Below are 14,896 nucleotides of genomic sequence, written 5' to 3'. Positions count from 1 at the left end.
GCGATCTTGAACTTTCTTCTGTGTCTTCTTCCAGCGTCTCCAAGCCTTCATCATCGTCACCTACTGAAGGTTTATCGTAAAACTTGTCAGTGGAAGCTCTGAAGCCCTCATTGCATCCCCTTCCTCTGATTATCTGCTTTGTGACCTGGGGCAGTTGCTTGGCCTCTCTGTGCCTTGTCATCTGCAGCGTGCAGAGAGTAACGGTGTCTCTCGTGGGGTTATTGTGAGGATTAATGAGATGATTCAGCTCTAGCGTTACTGTCACTGCTGGCACGTGAAGTACTTAAGAGTCTTAGCTCCTGTATTTCATTTTTTAAAACAATTTTTATTGGAGTATAGTTGATTTACCATGTTGTGTTAGTTTCAGGTATACAGCAAAGTGAATCAGTTATACATATATCTACTCTTTTTTAGATTCTTTCCCTATATAGGTCATTACAGAGTAGTGAGTAGAGTTCCCTGTGCCGTACAGTAGGTCCTTATTAGTTATTATTATTTTTTTTTTTTTGCGGTACGCGGGCCTCTCACTGTTGTGGCCTCTCCCATTGCGGAGCACAGGCTCCGGACGCGCAGGCTCAGCGGCCATGGCTCACGGGCCCAGCCGCTCCGTGGCATGTGGGATCTTCCCGGACCGGGGCACGAACCCGTGTCCCCTGCATCGGCAGGCAGACTCTCAACCACTGCGCCACCAGGGAAGCCCAGTTATCTATTTTATATATAGCAGTCTGTATGTGTCAATCCGTCTCCCAGTTTATCCCTCCCCCATCCCCCACCGATAACCATAAGTTTGTTTTCTACATCTGTGACTCGATTTCTGTTTTGTAAGTAAGTTCATTTGTACCATTTTTTAAGATTCCACATGTTAGCAATATATTTGTCTTTCTCTGGCTGACTTCACTCAGTATGCCAATCTCTAGGTCCATCCATGTTGCTGCAAATGGCATTATTTTGTTCTTTTTTATGGCTGAGTAATATTCCATTGTGTATATGTACCATATCTTCTTTATCCACTCCTCTATTGATGGACATTTAGGTTGCTTCCATGTCTTGGCTCTTGTAAGTAGTGCTGCAATGAACATTGGGGTACATGTATCTTTCTGAATTATGGTTTTCTCCAGATATATGCCCAGGAGTGAGATTGCTAGATCATATGGTAATTCTACATTTAGTTTTTTAAGGAATCTCCATACTGTTCTCCATAGGGCTGTACCAATTTACATTCGCACCAACAGTGCAGGAGGGTTCCCTTTTCTTCACACCCTATCAAGCATTTATTGTTTGTAGATTTTTTGATGATGGCTATTCTGACCAGTGAGAAGTGATACTTCATTGTTGTTTTGATCTCTATTTCTCTAATAATTACTGATATTGAGCATCTTTTCATGTGCTTTTTGGCCATCTGTATGTCTTCTTTGGAGAAATGTCTATTTAGATCTTCCACCCATTTTTTGATTGGGTTGTTCGATATTGAGCTGCATGAGCTGTTTGTATACTTTGGAGATTAATCCCTTGTTGGTTGCTTTGTTTGCAGATATTTTCTCCCGTTCTGTGGTTTGTCTTTTCATTTTGTCTATGGTTTCCTTTGCTGTGCAAAGGCTTTTAAGTTTAATTAGGTCCCATTTATTTATTTTTGTTTTTATTTTCATTACTCTAGGAGGTGGATCCAAAAAGATCTTGCTGCGATTTATGTCAGAGAGTCTTACATTTAGGTGTTTAATCCATTTTGAGATTGTTTTTGTGTTTTGTGTTAGAGAATGTTATAATTTCATTTGTTTACATGTACTATCCAGTTCTCCCAGCACCACTTACTGAAGAGACTGTCTTTTCTCCATTGTATATTTTTGCCTCCTTTGTCATAGATTAGTTGACCATAGGTGTGTGGGTTTATCTCTGGACTTTCTATCCTGTTCCATTGATCTTTATTTCTGTTTTGATTACTGTAGCTTTGCACTATAGTTGGAAGTCAGGGAGCCTAATTCGTCCAGCTCCGTTTTTCTTTCTCAGGATTGCTTTGGCTATTCAGGGTCTTTTGTGTTTCCATACAAATTGTGAAATTTTTTGTTCTAATTCTGTGAAAAATGCCATTGGTAATTTGATAGGGATTGTATTGCATCTGTAAATTGTTTTGGGTAGTATAGTCATTTTCACAATATTGATTCTTCCAATCCAAGAACGTGGTATATATCTCTCCATCTGTTTGTCATCTTTGATTTCTTTCATGAGCGTCTTACAGTTTTCTGAGTACAGGTCTTTTGCCTCCTTAGGTAGGTTTATTCCTAGATATTTTATTCTTTTTGATGTCATGGTAAATAGGATTGTTTCCTTAATATCTCTTTCTGATCTTTCATTGTTAGTGTATAGGAATGCAAGAGATTTCTGTGTATCAATTTTGCATCCTGCAACTTTACCAAATTCATTGATGAGCTCTAGTAGTTTTCTGGTAGCGTCTTTAGGATTTTCTATGTATAGTATCATGTCATCTGCAAACAGTGACAGTTTTACTTCTTTTCCAATTTGGATTCCTTTTATTTCTTTTTCTTCTCTGATTGCCATGGCTAGAACTTCCAAAACTATGTTGAATAAAAGTGGTGGGAGTGGACATCCTTGTTTTTTTTTTCCTGATCTTAGAGGAGATGCTTTCAGTTTTTCACTGTTGAGAATGATGTTAGCTGTGGGTTTGTCATATATGGCCTTTATTATGTTGAGGTAGGTTCCCTCTATATACACTTTCTGGAGAGCTTTTATGATAAATGGGAGTTGAGTTTTGTCAAAAGCTTTCTCTGCATCTATTGAGATGATCAGATGGTTTTTATCCTTCAATTTGTTAATATGGTGTATCACATTGATTGATTTGCATATATTGAAGAATTCTTGCATCCCTGGGATAAATCCCACTTGATCATATTGTATGATCCTTTTAATGTGTTGTTGGATTCTGTTTGCTAGTATTTTGTTGAGGATTTTTGCTTCTATGTTCATCAGTGACATTGGCCTGTAATTTTATTTTCTTGTTCTATCTTTGTCTGGTTTTGGTATCAGGGTGATAGTAGCCTCGTAGAAGGAGCATGGGAGTGTTCCTTCCTCTGCAGTTTTTTGGAAGAGTTTCAGAAGGATAGGTATTAACTCTTCTGTAAATGTTTGATAGAATTCACCTGTGAAGCCATCTGGTCCTGGACTTTGTTTGATGTAAGTTTTTAAATCACTTTTTCAATTTTAGTACTTGTGATTGGTCTGTTCATATTTTCTATTTCTTCCTGGTTTGGTCTTGGAAGGTTGTACCTTTCTAAAAATTTGTCCATATTTTCTAGGTTGTCCATTTTATTGGCATAGAGTTGCTCATAGTAGTCTCTTTTGATCCTTTGTATTTCTGTTGTGTCCGTTGTAACTTCTCTTTTTCATTTCTAATTTTATTGATTTGAGCCCTCTCCCTTCTTTTCTTGATGAGTCTGGCTAAAGGTTTATCCATTTGTTTATCTTTTCACAGAACCAGCTTTTAGTTTCATTGATATTTTCCGTTGTTTTCTTCATCTCTATTCATTTATTTCTGCTCTGATCTTTATGATTTCTTTCCTTCTACTAACTTTGGGTTTTGCTTGTTCTTCTTTCTCTAGTTGCTTTAGGTGTAAGGTTAGGTTGTTTATTTGAGAATTTTCTTGTTTCCTGAGGTAAGATTGTATTGCTATAAACTTCCCTGTTAGAACTGCTTTTGGCGTGTCCCATAGCTTTTGGATCATTGTGTTTTTGTTGTCATTTGTCTCTAGGTATTATTTGATTTCCTCTTTGATTTCTTCAGTGATCCATTGGTTGTTCAGTAACATATTGTTTAGCCTCCATGTGTTTGTTTTTTCCCTGTAATTTATTTCTAATCTCATAGTGTTGTGGTCATATCATACTTGATATGATTTCAGTTTTCTTAGATTTACCAAGGCTTGATTTGTGGCCCAAGATGTAATCTATCCTGGAGGATGTTCCATGTGCACTTGAGAAGAAAGTTTATTCTGCTGCTTTTGGATGGAATGCCCTATAAATATCGATTCAATCCGTCTGGTCTAATATGTCATTTAAGGCTTATATTTCCTTATTATTTTCTGTTTGGATGATCTGTCCATTGGTGTAAGTGGGGTGTGAACGTCCCCCACTATTACTGTGTTACTGTTGATTTCCCCTTTTATGGCTGTTAGCGTTTGCCTTATGTATTGAGGTGCTCCTATGTTGGGTGCATATATATTTACAACTTATATCTTCTTCTTGGATTGATCCTTTGATCATTGTGTAGTGTCCTTCCTTGTCTCTTGTAACAGTCTTTATTTTAAAGTCTATTTTGTCTGATAATTGTATTTATACTCCAGTTTTCTTTTGATTTCCAGTTGCATGGAATATCTTTATCCATCCCCTCACCTTCGGTCTGTATGTGTCCCTAGGTCTGAAGTGGGTCTCTTGTAGACAGCATATATATGGGTCTTGTTTTTGTATCTATTCACCTAGTGTTTTTTGATTGGAGCGTTTAATCCATTTACATTTAAGGTGATTATCGATATGTATGTTCCTATTGCCATTTTCTTGTTTTGGATTTGTTTTTGTAGGTCTTTTTTCTTCCCTTCCTCTTTTTTTCTTCTCTCTTGTGATTTGATGACTATCTTTAGTGCTGTGTTTGGTTGCTTTTTCTTTTTTGTGTGTGTATCTATTGTAGTTTTTTGGTTTGCATTTCCTGCCTAGAGAACTTCCTTTAGCATTTGTTGTAAAGCTGTTTGGTGGCACCGAATTCTCTTAAATTTTGCTTGTCTGTAAAGCTTTCCATTTTTCTGTCGCATCTGAATGAGAGCCCTCCTGGATAGAGTATTCTTGGTTGTAGGTTTTTCCCCTTTCATCACTTTAAATATATCGTGCCATTCCCTTCTGTCCTGCAGAGTTTCTGCTGAAAAATCAACTGATAACCTTATGGGGATTCCCTTGTATGTTGTTTGTTGCTTTTCCCTTGTTGCTTTTAATATTTTTTCTTTGTATTTAATTTTTGTCAGTTTGATTAATATGTGTTTCGGCCTCCTCTTTGTTTGTATCCTGGATGGGACTGTCTGCACCCCCTGGGCTTGGGTGACTTCTTTCCTTTCCCGTGTTAGGGAAGTTTTAGGGTATAATCTCTTCAAATAGAAGAGATTTCTATTTGAAATCTGTTCGCAATCTCCTCAGGCCCTTTCTCTTTCTCTTCTTCTTCTGGGATCCATCTAATGCAAATGTTGGTGTGTTTAATGTTGTCCCAGAGGTCTCTGAGACTGTTCTCATTTCTTTTTTCTTTTTCTAACGTTCATTTATTTATTTGGCTGCACCAGGTCTTAGTTGTGGCATGTAGGATCTTCAGTGCTGCATGTAGGATCTTTAGTTGCAGCATGTGGGATCTTTAGTTGTGGCATGTGGGATTTTTTAGTTGTGGCATGTGGGATCTTTAGTTGTGGCATGTGGGATCTTTTTTTAAAAAATTAATTATTTATTTGGCTGTGTTGGGTCTTCGTTGCTGCACGCGGGCTTTCTCTAGTTCCAGCAAGCAGGGGCTACTCTTCGTTGCGGTACGTGGGCTTCTCATTGTGGTGGCCTCTCTAGTTGTGGAGCACGGGCTCTAGGCGCATGGGCTTCAGTAGTTGTGGCACACAGGCTCAGTATTTGTGGCTCATGGGCTCTAGAGCACAGGCTCAGTAGTTGTGGCACACGGGCTTAGTTGCTCCGTGGCATGTGGGATCTTCCTGGACCAGGGCTCGAACCCATGTCCCCTGCATTGGCAGGTGGATTCTTAACCACTGCGCCACCAGGGAAGTCCTGCATGTGGGATCTTCAGTTGCAGCATTTGGGATCTTTAGTTGCAGCATGCGGTATCTTTTTTAGTGGCAGCATGTGAGATCTTTAGTTGCAGCATGCGGGCTCTTAGTTGCGGCATGCATGTGGGATGTAGTTCCCCGACCAGGGATTGGACCCAGGCCCCTGCATTGGGAGCGTGGAGTCTTAACCACTGGACCATGAGGGAAGTCCCTGACTGTCCTGATTTCTTTTCATTCTTTTTTCTTTTCCATGGCAGTGATTTCCACCACTCTGTCTTCCAACTCACTTATCCGTTCTTCTGCCTCCGTTATTCTGCTATTGATTCCTTCTTGTGTATTTTTCACTTCAGTTATTGTGGTGTTTATCTCTTTTTGTTTATTGTTGTTCTTTAAATCTTCTCTTTGTTAAACATTTCTTGTATCTTCTCGGTCTGTGCCTCCATTCCTTTTCCAAGGTTTTGGATCATTTTTACTATCGTTATTTTGAATTATTTTTCAGGTAGATTGCCTGTCTCCTCTTCATTTAGTTGTCCTTGTGGGTTTTCTATCTTGTTCCTTCATCTGCATCATATTTCTCTGTTGTCTCATTTTGTCTAACTTTCTGTGTTTGCGGTCTCCTTTCCACAGGCTGCAGGATCACAGTTCCTCTTGCTTCTGGTGTCTGCCCCCTGGTGGGTGAGGTTGGTCCAGGGGCTTATGCAGGCTTCCTGGTGGGAGGGACTGGTGACTGCCCTCTGGTGGGTGGAGCTGGGTCTTGTCCCTCTGGTGGGCAGGGCTGTGCCAAGGGGGGTGTTTTGAGGTGGCTGTGAGCTCAGTAGGACTTTAGGCAGCCTGTCTGCTGATGGGTGGGGCTGTGTTCCTATGTGCTGGTTGTTTGGCCTGAGGCATCCCAGCACTGGATCCTGCAGGCTGTTGGGTGGGGCCAGGTCTTGCTGCCAACAGAGGGACCTCCGGGAGAGCTCACGCTGATCAATATTCCTTGGGGAATATTGATCCTTCCCCCCACAAGTGTCCTTGTCCCCCACAGTGATCTACAGCCAACCCCTGCCTCCCCAGGAGACCCTCCAAGATCCCTAGGTAGGTCTAGCCCAGGTTCCTAGGGAGGTACTGCTTTGTGCTGGGTCCCAGTGCACTCTTGTATGCACCCCCCCAGAGTGTTTCCCCCAGCCCTGTGGAGCTCCTGCTCTCAAGCCCCGCTGACCTTCAGGGCTGAGTGCTCTGGGGGTTCTTCCTCCCAATGCCAGACCCTCAGACTGTCTCGAAGGGCTATTTTTACGTCCCTATATAGCCTGTGTGATTTTAATATTTTTTAGTGCAAGGGCTGTTTTTCGTGTGGGTGTCTGCCACCTCTTTCCTCAGTGTATGCTGGCCGTTATCCCCTTTATAGGAGGTTTGACTGGTGGTGTGACCAGAGCCTGCACTGGGTATTGAGCAGGGCCTCCCCTTTGGTCTGTGGTTGTCACCGCCCTGTCAGGGGCGGAGTCTGCTTCCTGGTTGTTGTTGTAGAGGCCCCCAGATCTGTTTTGTTTCTGATCTGCAGTGCAAGGTAGGCAGGATTGGAGCAGTCCCACTGGGAGAGAAGCCCCTGAGTATTCCTCCTCTGGAGATGTTCACCTGTGAGCTGCTCTGTTGTGTCACCTTTCACCTGTTGTGCGGGCTCACAGATTACACTGTTGTTGGTACTGCTTTCAGCTCCATCTTAACCGTGGGTATGTTGGCAGTTGGCCCTGGTGTCTCTCAGGTATTGTTTTCCCCAGGCCACCAGCATAGATCCACTGAAGTCATGTCCCAGGACTGCAGTAATCATGCATCTGACCCCTTTGTGGGCGCCATGGGGGCAGGTCAGACTCTGGCCTGGCCCAACCCCTGTGTGTATGTGCCCACAAAGTCCACCGCTGCTCAAACTAGACCCATCTCAGTGGTGGGAGCACTCATTGTCTGTTTGGATGTTCTGCAGCTCTGAGTTTACAAAGCCGGTCACAGGGGTGTAAATCTGCTTCACACAGCCGCGAGGAGAGATTTCAGCTCTTCTTCCTTTGTTGCATGGCCCCGGGGCTCAGCTGTGACTTCAGCCCCACCTCTGCATGTGGGTCACCCACCAGTGTCTGCTCCTGAGGCTGCCCCGGAGCACAGGTGCCCTCCCAGGCGGGAGGGGGCAGAGGCTGCGAGTGACCGGGACACACGGGCCTACTCTAGCGGGAGCCCCTCCTAATAGCTACTGTATTTCTGACTATGCTTGCTCTTGCTATGTGTTCCCTCCCAAGACAGGAGCCCAAATTTCCTGTGTGCTCTGCTCTGAGTGGCCCTTCCTTGAGAAAGGGTCCAGTTGGGGGTGATGGACACATAGGTGTGTGGCCAGAAGCCTCAGTCACTGCTCTGGGACAGGAGAGGAGGACCCCACGTGCAAGAGCAGAAGGGACCACAGAGTGGGGTGGGGTGGCCAGCAGAGATGCCAAGCAGAGGTCTTAACGGGTAGTCCTGCCATCATCCCCATTTGACAGCTGAGGAAATCGAGGTTGGTTAGACTTGTCTAGGAACAAGGAGCTGGCTCATTGCAGGGCTGGGATTTGAACCCAAGGGGGCTCTAAATTCCTGTCCAGGAAGACCCACTTGGGGAACCTGTCTCCTCCCACTTGGCACTGAGCCTGGAGACCCTCCCCAAGGTGCTCATGGCCTGGCGGGGGTGGGCTCTGCTAGGGACTGGGTGGGAAAGGAAGGGCCTCTGTGGGGGGGGGGGTCCCCAGGATCCACAGGGCTCAGTGTACAGAGGAGCAGGGAGAGACGTGGTCAGAGAGACCTGGCCCCAGGCAGAGTCCCAGGGTAGGGAAGAGGCTGGGTGGTCCTGCACAACCCCTAGGGGCTCTGCCCATTCTCCGAGGGGGTTTTGGGCCTCCACCTCAAAGCCCATCCTCACATTATGACCCGCTAGATGGTGGCCGTGCTTCTGTCTGCAGACCCAGCCCTGGGGCTGCAGCCTCTTTATTATGCCTTTATAAAAAGAGCTGATTTCAAAACTCAGCTTCTTTGCACTAAAAAACAAAGTTATTTAGAAGATGACAAAATAGATGCTCCATTTAGAAAAGTTACCAAATAGATGACAAATGTGTAGAACGGAAAGCGAAAGTCTCCTTCCTTTTCTGCTCCCTTGCAGTAAAGTCTGTAATGAGTGTGGCCACCGGTGGCCAGATGTTTTCTGTGCCTTTATTTACATGTCATGTACACGCCTGTTTATGTCATTTAAAAGTGACTGGTGCGGGATCTTGTGCAGCTGGGGAGTCCAGAGGTGGGGTCCTTGGCCCAGCTGCTGTTAGAGGGGTCACTGCCCCAGGCTGAAGGGATGGGCCTCACGTGGCTGCCCCTTCCTTCCCGTGGCCTCCTGGGCAGTGCACGGGCATGGTGTAGGCGGGACGCAGTCTCTGGAGGACCGAGACCCCCCACGGGTGGGGAGCCCTGGGGGAGGAGCAGCGTGATGAGGGACATGCCGCCCAGTGGCTGTGCAGGACACATGGGCTGGGGCCTCACCCCCGGGGTAGGTGACTGTACCCTGAGCGCATGCCTGTCCCCTGTCGAGGGGGACAATGAGTGCCGTCTGAGGCTCCCTAGGGAGCTGTGGGCTGGTGCCCAGTGTAGAGCTCGGCCCCCTGGCTTCCTGCTAGGCTCACCTGTCCCCCCACGGGGGGCTGCAGAGTTGGGGGGCTGAGTCCCCAGGCTGGCTCCCCACTGGCTAGCCCTGGGGCAGGTGTCCCTGCAGGCGGCCTTGCCCTGTGGAGGATCTGGTAGGGGCTCTGTGAGTTAGTGGGGTGTCAGTGTGCTCCCCCCATAGCACCTTCTGACCAGAGCAGCCTGCTCTCTCCACGGTGGGAGAGGCCAGAGGCTCCGAAAATGCCATTTCTGATGACCAAGAAGCTTGGGGTCAGGATATCCAACTGGCCAAGGTTACACTCTCGGGTCAACTTTTGAACCTGGAACTGTGTAATCTCAGGAAAGTCGCCCTGCAGCACATGGCCCTCAGCTGAAGTGCTGGGGGTCGTGTCCCCTTGGGTCCCAGTGACGGCACAGTAGAGCAGCTGCCAGTGCTGAGGCACCCAGGGAGCCCACCTTCCTTATTTCCTCCCACAGAAGGCTACTGAGCACGGCCATGGGACGGGTTCCAGCCAGACAGGAAGACGTGAAGGCAGGTGGCCAGCCACTTCTGGCCTCGTGGGTCAGCAGTCTAACGATTAACCCAGGGGGGCTTCCTAGGGGTAGTGACACCCGGGCTGGACTTGGAAATCCTGATTTCCTCGGTTGAGTTCCTTCTTGCTGAGTCTGTTTCACTATGTGAAAAGTAAAGGGTTTGCTCAAGTCAGTGGTTCTTTAACTTGAGCGGCAAAGAGGACCCACCCCAGGGTTCTGACACAGTGGGGCCTGAGACTGTGCATTCTAACGTGGGCTGAGGGGAGTGTTCTGTGAGTCTGAACCCAACCTGACACGAGGGCAGCACGGAGCCTGGGGGCCACAGACGTTGCAATCCAGGCCTGTCCCCGGGGACTTCCCTTGAGCGCTTGCCCTCCTTGCAAAGGATTTTCTGAGAATCCAAAGGCGACCTCCAGGTGTTTGGCAGAGAAGCCAGCGTCGTTTGGGCCAGGCCCCTTTTGCCCTGGTGTGAGGGCCAGCTGATGTGCTGGGTGGGAGTTGGCTCTCCTTGTAAAGCCCTTGGAGGGGCCCCTCATGGCTGCTGTTTGCTCCGCCCAGTGGGGAGACTTGTGGCCAGAAGGGCTCAGAGACCAACCCTGGTCTGGGCAAGAGAGCAGGCCAGGGCTGGTTGGAGGCGTCATCAACGGCAAGCTCAGCTCTGGGGGCTCTTTCTGCCCCCTGAGGTGTGGGGAGCAGCCCCGGCTCGGAGAGGGAGGCCAGCGCGGCGGCCTGGGGAGCTAGGGGTGGGGCAGCGGCGCCTGCCTGCCAGTGACCAGAGAGGGTGACACCTGGCCACGGTCCCCGCCAAGGCAGGAAGGGCCAACTCCCCGGACTTCAGCCTCCCTGCCCTCCAAGGGTGGGACTAGCCCAGCAGGCGGGGCAGGCCACCCCTGGCCAGCAGGAGGGGGAGTGCACCCACGGCACTAGCTTCTGAGGCCTCGGGCCGGCAGGTGTGCGTCACGCTGATGCCTCAGAGCCCCCTTCAGACGCGGCCAGCTGCCCCGGGCAGTGAGGAAACTGAGGCCCAGAGGGCTGCAGACTCTCCCGGCCTCATGAGAGCCTGCAGCAAAGCCCGGCTGCAGTGCGAGGTGGGGACCCTCAGCCTCCATCACACTGAGCCCCCAGACTGCTGCCCAGCATCTGTGTCTAACAGGCATTTCAAATCCACGTGTCCAAAAGCAAGTTCCAGGTCTGTCCCCAAACCCCACCCTCCGAGCCCTTCCCCATGCTGGTCAGTCTCTCAGGCGGAAGACCGTTCTCCACAGCGTCCAGAGTTGACCCTCCTCCCCTCCTCCTCTGCCATCACTTGACCTGAGCAATGTCTCCCAGGGTTTTGTCATGGCAAAACCCACTGATTGGTTTTTAGATCTCTCCCTTGCTGGGTCTCCACACGGCGGCCACGGTGACCTTCACCCTGAGTCAGGTCACTCTTTTGTCCGGAGTCCCGACGCCTCCTGTCTCACATGCTGCACCCTGGGCCCCCAGGTGTGTATTGTCTGGCCAGACCACTCCCCTGCTGATCACCTTCCCCTACACTGGCCTCAGGACCTTGGCACCTGCTGTCCTTTTTGCCTCGAACCTCCCTCCTTTATCCCAGGAAGCTGCACAGCTAACACCATCAGTCTGTCTCAGGGCCCCTCCCCGAGGCCGCCTTGATCACCCCCCGCACACTCAGTGTTCTCCTCCTGGTGCTGTTTTTCTCCATAGTTTCTCTTCTCCCACTGGGATGGAACCCCAGGAGGCAGGGCCTTCTGTGTCCAGATGCCTGGAATGAGGCCTGGTATGCACAGAGCAGGTGCTGAAGAAACATTTATCAGACACATTGATCAGCGGCTTCGGGGCCACTGAGGAGCCTGCCCGCCCGCCTGTGCTGACATCTAATGACCCCACTCCCAGCCCTGCCGGGGCTCAGGCTCTGCACCTGCACGCAGGCTGCAGGCAGCCTGGGAGGAGGGCCTGGCGGAGGTGCCTTTGATGCCTCACGGCCTCATTCTTTTCTCCCAGGAAACTATGCCCCAGACGTCCGTGGTCTTCTCCAGCATCCTCGGGCCCAGCTGTAGTGGACAGGTGCAGCCCGGCATGGGGGAGCGAGGAGGTGGGGTCAGCAGCTCCGGGGACCTCGTCTTCCAAGACGGACGTCTCATCTCCGGGTCCCTGGAGGCCCTGATGGAGCACTTGGTCCCCACAGTGGACTATTACCCCGATGTGAGTGCCCCGTGACTGGTGGGATCGACCTGGGCTCCCGGGGAGGCTGCTGCTGGGATGGAGAGGGAGGTCCCCCATCAGTCAGAGCTGGACGGAGAGGCAGGGGAGGCGCAGGGCAGCAGGGAGCCCCGGCCCTACCTCCTGTGCTTTCCTGCTCCCTGCCACCCTGGCCCGCAGCCTAGGAGAGGGGAGCCGGCAGCGACTTCCCTGCTGTCCCCAGGCAGGTAGGAGGTGGCCCTGGAGGAGCAGGAGGGGTCTAAGGGGCAAGGCCAGTGCTTCAGGGTCCTGGTGAGGGTCCACCCATCAGTGTCCTGTCTCTGAGCTGGAAAGTTTGTTTTGTGCATGAACCGCAGTGGCTCAGAATGAAGAGGGTCGGCCCCTCCGTGCCCACCTGGGCACATGCGTGTGTGGGCAGGACGGGCCTTTGCCAACCCGTATCCTCCCTCTTCATCTCAAGGTGACATTGGCGCGTTCTCGGAAGAGCGAGAAAGAGTTCCCTTGTCACGTGTGGCTTCCCTTCTGCCTCCAGTAGATGACGTCTCATAGTGGCAGTGGGGCTGTTACCTGCTCCCCTATGGGTGCCCCCTCCCTCCTGAGGGCAGGGCCCTGCGCATGGCCTCCGGGCGACAGATGGGGCTGCGAGGGAGGGGTGGGGAGGAATTGCCCCCTCTGCCCTCCAGCTGGGTTTCCGGGGCTCCTGGCTGCCCCCGCCCCCCCCCCCCCCCCCCCGCCAGACATATCAGGCCTCCTCCCTCCCTCCTGGGGCTCTGTCCACTCCTCTGTCTGTCCTTCCATCCACCCCGGAAATCCTCTCAGGGCCTGGCTGGGGCTGGTGGTGCCGATGTGGCAGCTGAGGGCCAGGCGGCAGAGCTGGGGACAGGGGACCCCAGGCCCTGAAGACATCTGGAGCAGGGCCGCGGTCCCCCAGGGGCTGGGACCTCCAACCCCAGTGCTGGTCTGTGCGACAGTGGCCTTGTGTGGCGGGGGGAGGGGCCTCCCCTCCTTCAGGCCTGTCCCTGGGGAGCCTCAGCCAGCTTACCCAGTGTTGTCCCCAGAGTACTGTGCCCTGGGGTCCCAGCCTGCTTCCCAGGAGAGAGCCAAGGGGCGGTGGAGGTCGAACGGGGGTCCAGCTAGGCATCAGCTCGGCTGCCGAGCACCTGGGCTCCCCGCCTTTCCCTCACGGCCCGTGCCCTGCAGACGTGGGGAGCTGGGGACACGGCGCTCCATCTGTCTCCCTGCTCCTCCCCAGAGCCACGCAGCTCCTGCCTTGGGCTCTTCTCTGCCCCTGGCTGAGAGCTCCAAGGTGTAACAGGTGAAGCCTTCCTTCACGCTCTGAGCCTTCTGCTCAGGAGGGGCCCCTGAAGGTCCCACCACTGACGGGCCGGGCCCCTGGAGCACCCGTGCTGCACAGCCCAGGGACACCCTGCTGCTCCAGGGAGAGCCTCCCCAGCGGCCTCTGAGGGCTGCATCGGGGCAGGGAGGGCCTGAGGGCCGAGTCCCGATCTGGGAGCCTGCGTTAGGCTGGAGCACAGAAGACCTGCTCCTTTGGGCCTAGAGTGGAGGCCGAGAGTCCTGGGCCCCCCGCCTGCAGCAGCCATGTGGCAGTAGATCACTGTCTGAGTCGAGTCCCCAGGAGACCCCAGGCAGCCTCCCCGCCCCCAGGTCCGCCCTGTCTGCAGGCAGGGGCCTGGTAAATCCCACGTCAGCCAAAAGCTTCCAAGAGCCCTGGGCTCTGCTCCCTGCCGCCTTTCAGCCCGGACCAGGTGCACCCCTCAGCCTGCACCGCGACCAGGTGACGAGGACGTGCGGCCTTGGGACTGCGGGGCCCTGGTGTGGCAGGTGGGGACGGGGCCCACAGCTGGCTAGTGACCACACAGCGGCTTGCAGCAGCTTCCGATGTGGGGTCCTGGGGCCAAGGAGGCCCCCACCGCCCCCCAGCCAGGCCCTGCCCCACTGAGCAGTGAGGATCTGTCACAGAGCAGGCTGGGCGCCTGGCCCGGGGAGCACCGTGGGCCAGGCCACAGGTCCACACAGGCCCGGAGACACCGCCAACATCCAGGTCCGGGTTTAGCTCCCGGCGTGGGGTAGGGGAGCATCCCAGCTGAGTAAAACCACTGGGACCGAGCTTGTCAGGGATACCTCTGAGAGCTGCTGCAAAGTGGGGTTTGATCTGTGCCTTGCACGGTGGGCAGGATTTGGGAGCAGTGAGGAAGGGCATTCGAGGTGAGGTAACCACGCAGAAGGTGACGCTGGGCCCGGGAGGCGGGGACCAGGCAGAGGAGCAGGCCGCGGCTATACCTGGGGGCCATGCCGGGCCCGACTCACTCTTCACCCTCTGTCTCTTTCCTTCAGAGGACGTACATCTTCACGTTTCTCTTGAGCTCCCGGGTCTTCATCCCCCCTCATGACCTGCTGGCCCGCGTGGGGCAGATCTGCCTGGAGCAGAGGCAGCAGCTGGAGGCCGGATCTGATAAGGTAAAGGCGAGCCCCCGGGCTGCTGCCCGTCTCCGTGCCCCTGGCTTCCCCGCTCACTCACGCTTGGGAGAGAATGCTGCTCAGGACGGGGCCTGGCTGAGCCCGGCCCGGGCCCCTCCCTGCTGGGGGCAGGTCTGCTTGTCTGGCCTCCTGACATCCCTGGAGCAGGCCTCCCGGGGGTCTGCAGGGGCGCCCACCTCCCAGGGCGCTGGATGGAACTGTGGCCAGAGGAG

At 52.0% G+C, this 14,896-nt stretch overlaps 1 protein-coding gene across 3 annotated transcripts in view; it reads left to right on the top strand.

Annotated features, from left to right (window-relative positions):
• The window catches only part of RASGEF1A (RasGEF domain family member 1A), a 93,704-nt gene that overhangs the window by 69,790 nt on the left and 9,018 nt on the right, over positions 1 to 14,896 (top strand). For 2 of the 3 annotated variants that reach the window (XM_060127015.1, XM_060127014.1), the window contains exons 2-3: positions 11,988 to 12,188; positions 14,541 to 14,663. In XM_060127015.1, the coding sequence (XP_059982998.1) occupies positions 11,994 to 12,188; positions 14,541 to 14,663 (318 nt within the window). In that variant the 5' untranslated portion in view covers positions 11,988 to 11,993. The remainder of the gene's footprint in view (positions 1 to 11,987; positions 12,189 to 14,540; positions 14,664 to 14,896) is intronic. The other variant, XM_060127017.1, reaches the window with a different exon arrangement.

Source organism: Lagenorhynchus albirostris, chromosome 16 (genome assembly GCF_949774975.1).
Source record: "Lagenorhynchus albirostris chromosome 16, mLagAlb1.1, whole genome shotgun sequence".
NCBI lineage: Eukaryota > Metazoa > Chordata > Mammalia > Artiodactyla > Delphinidae > Lagenorhynchus > Lagenorhynchus albirostris.
The sequence above is the reverse complement of the archived record's forward strand: the minus strand, read 5'-3'. Positions and strand labels throughout refer to the sequence as shown.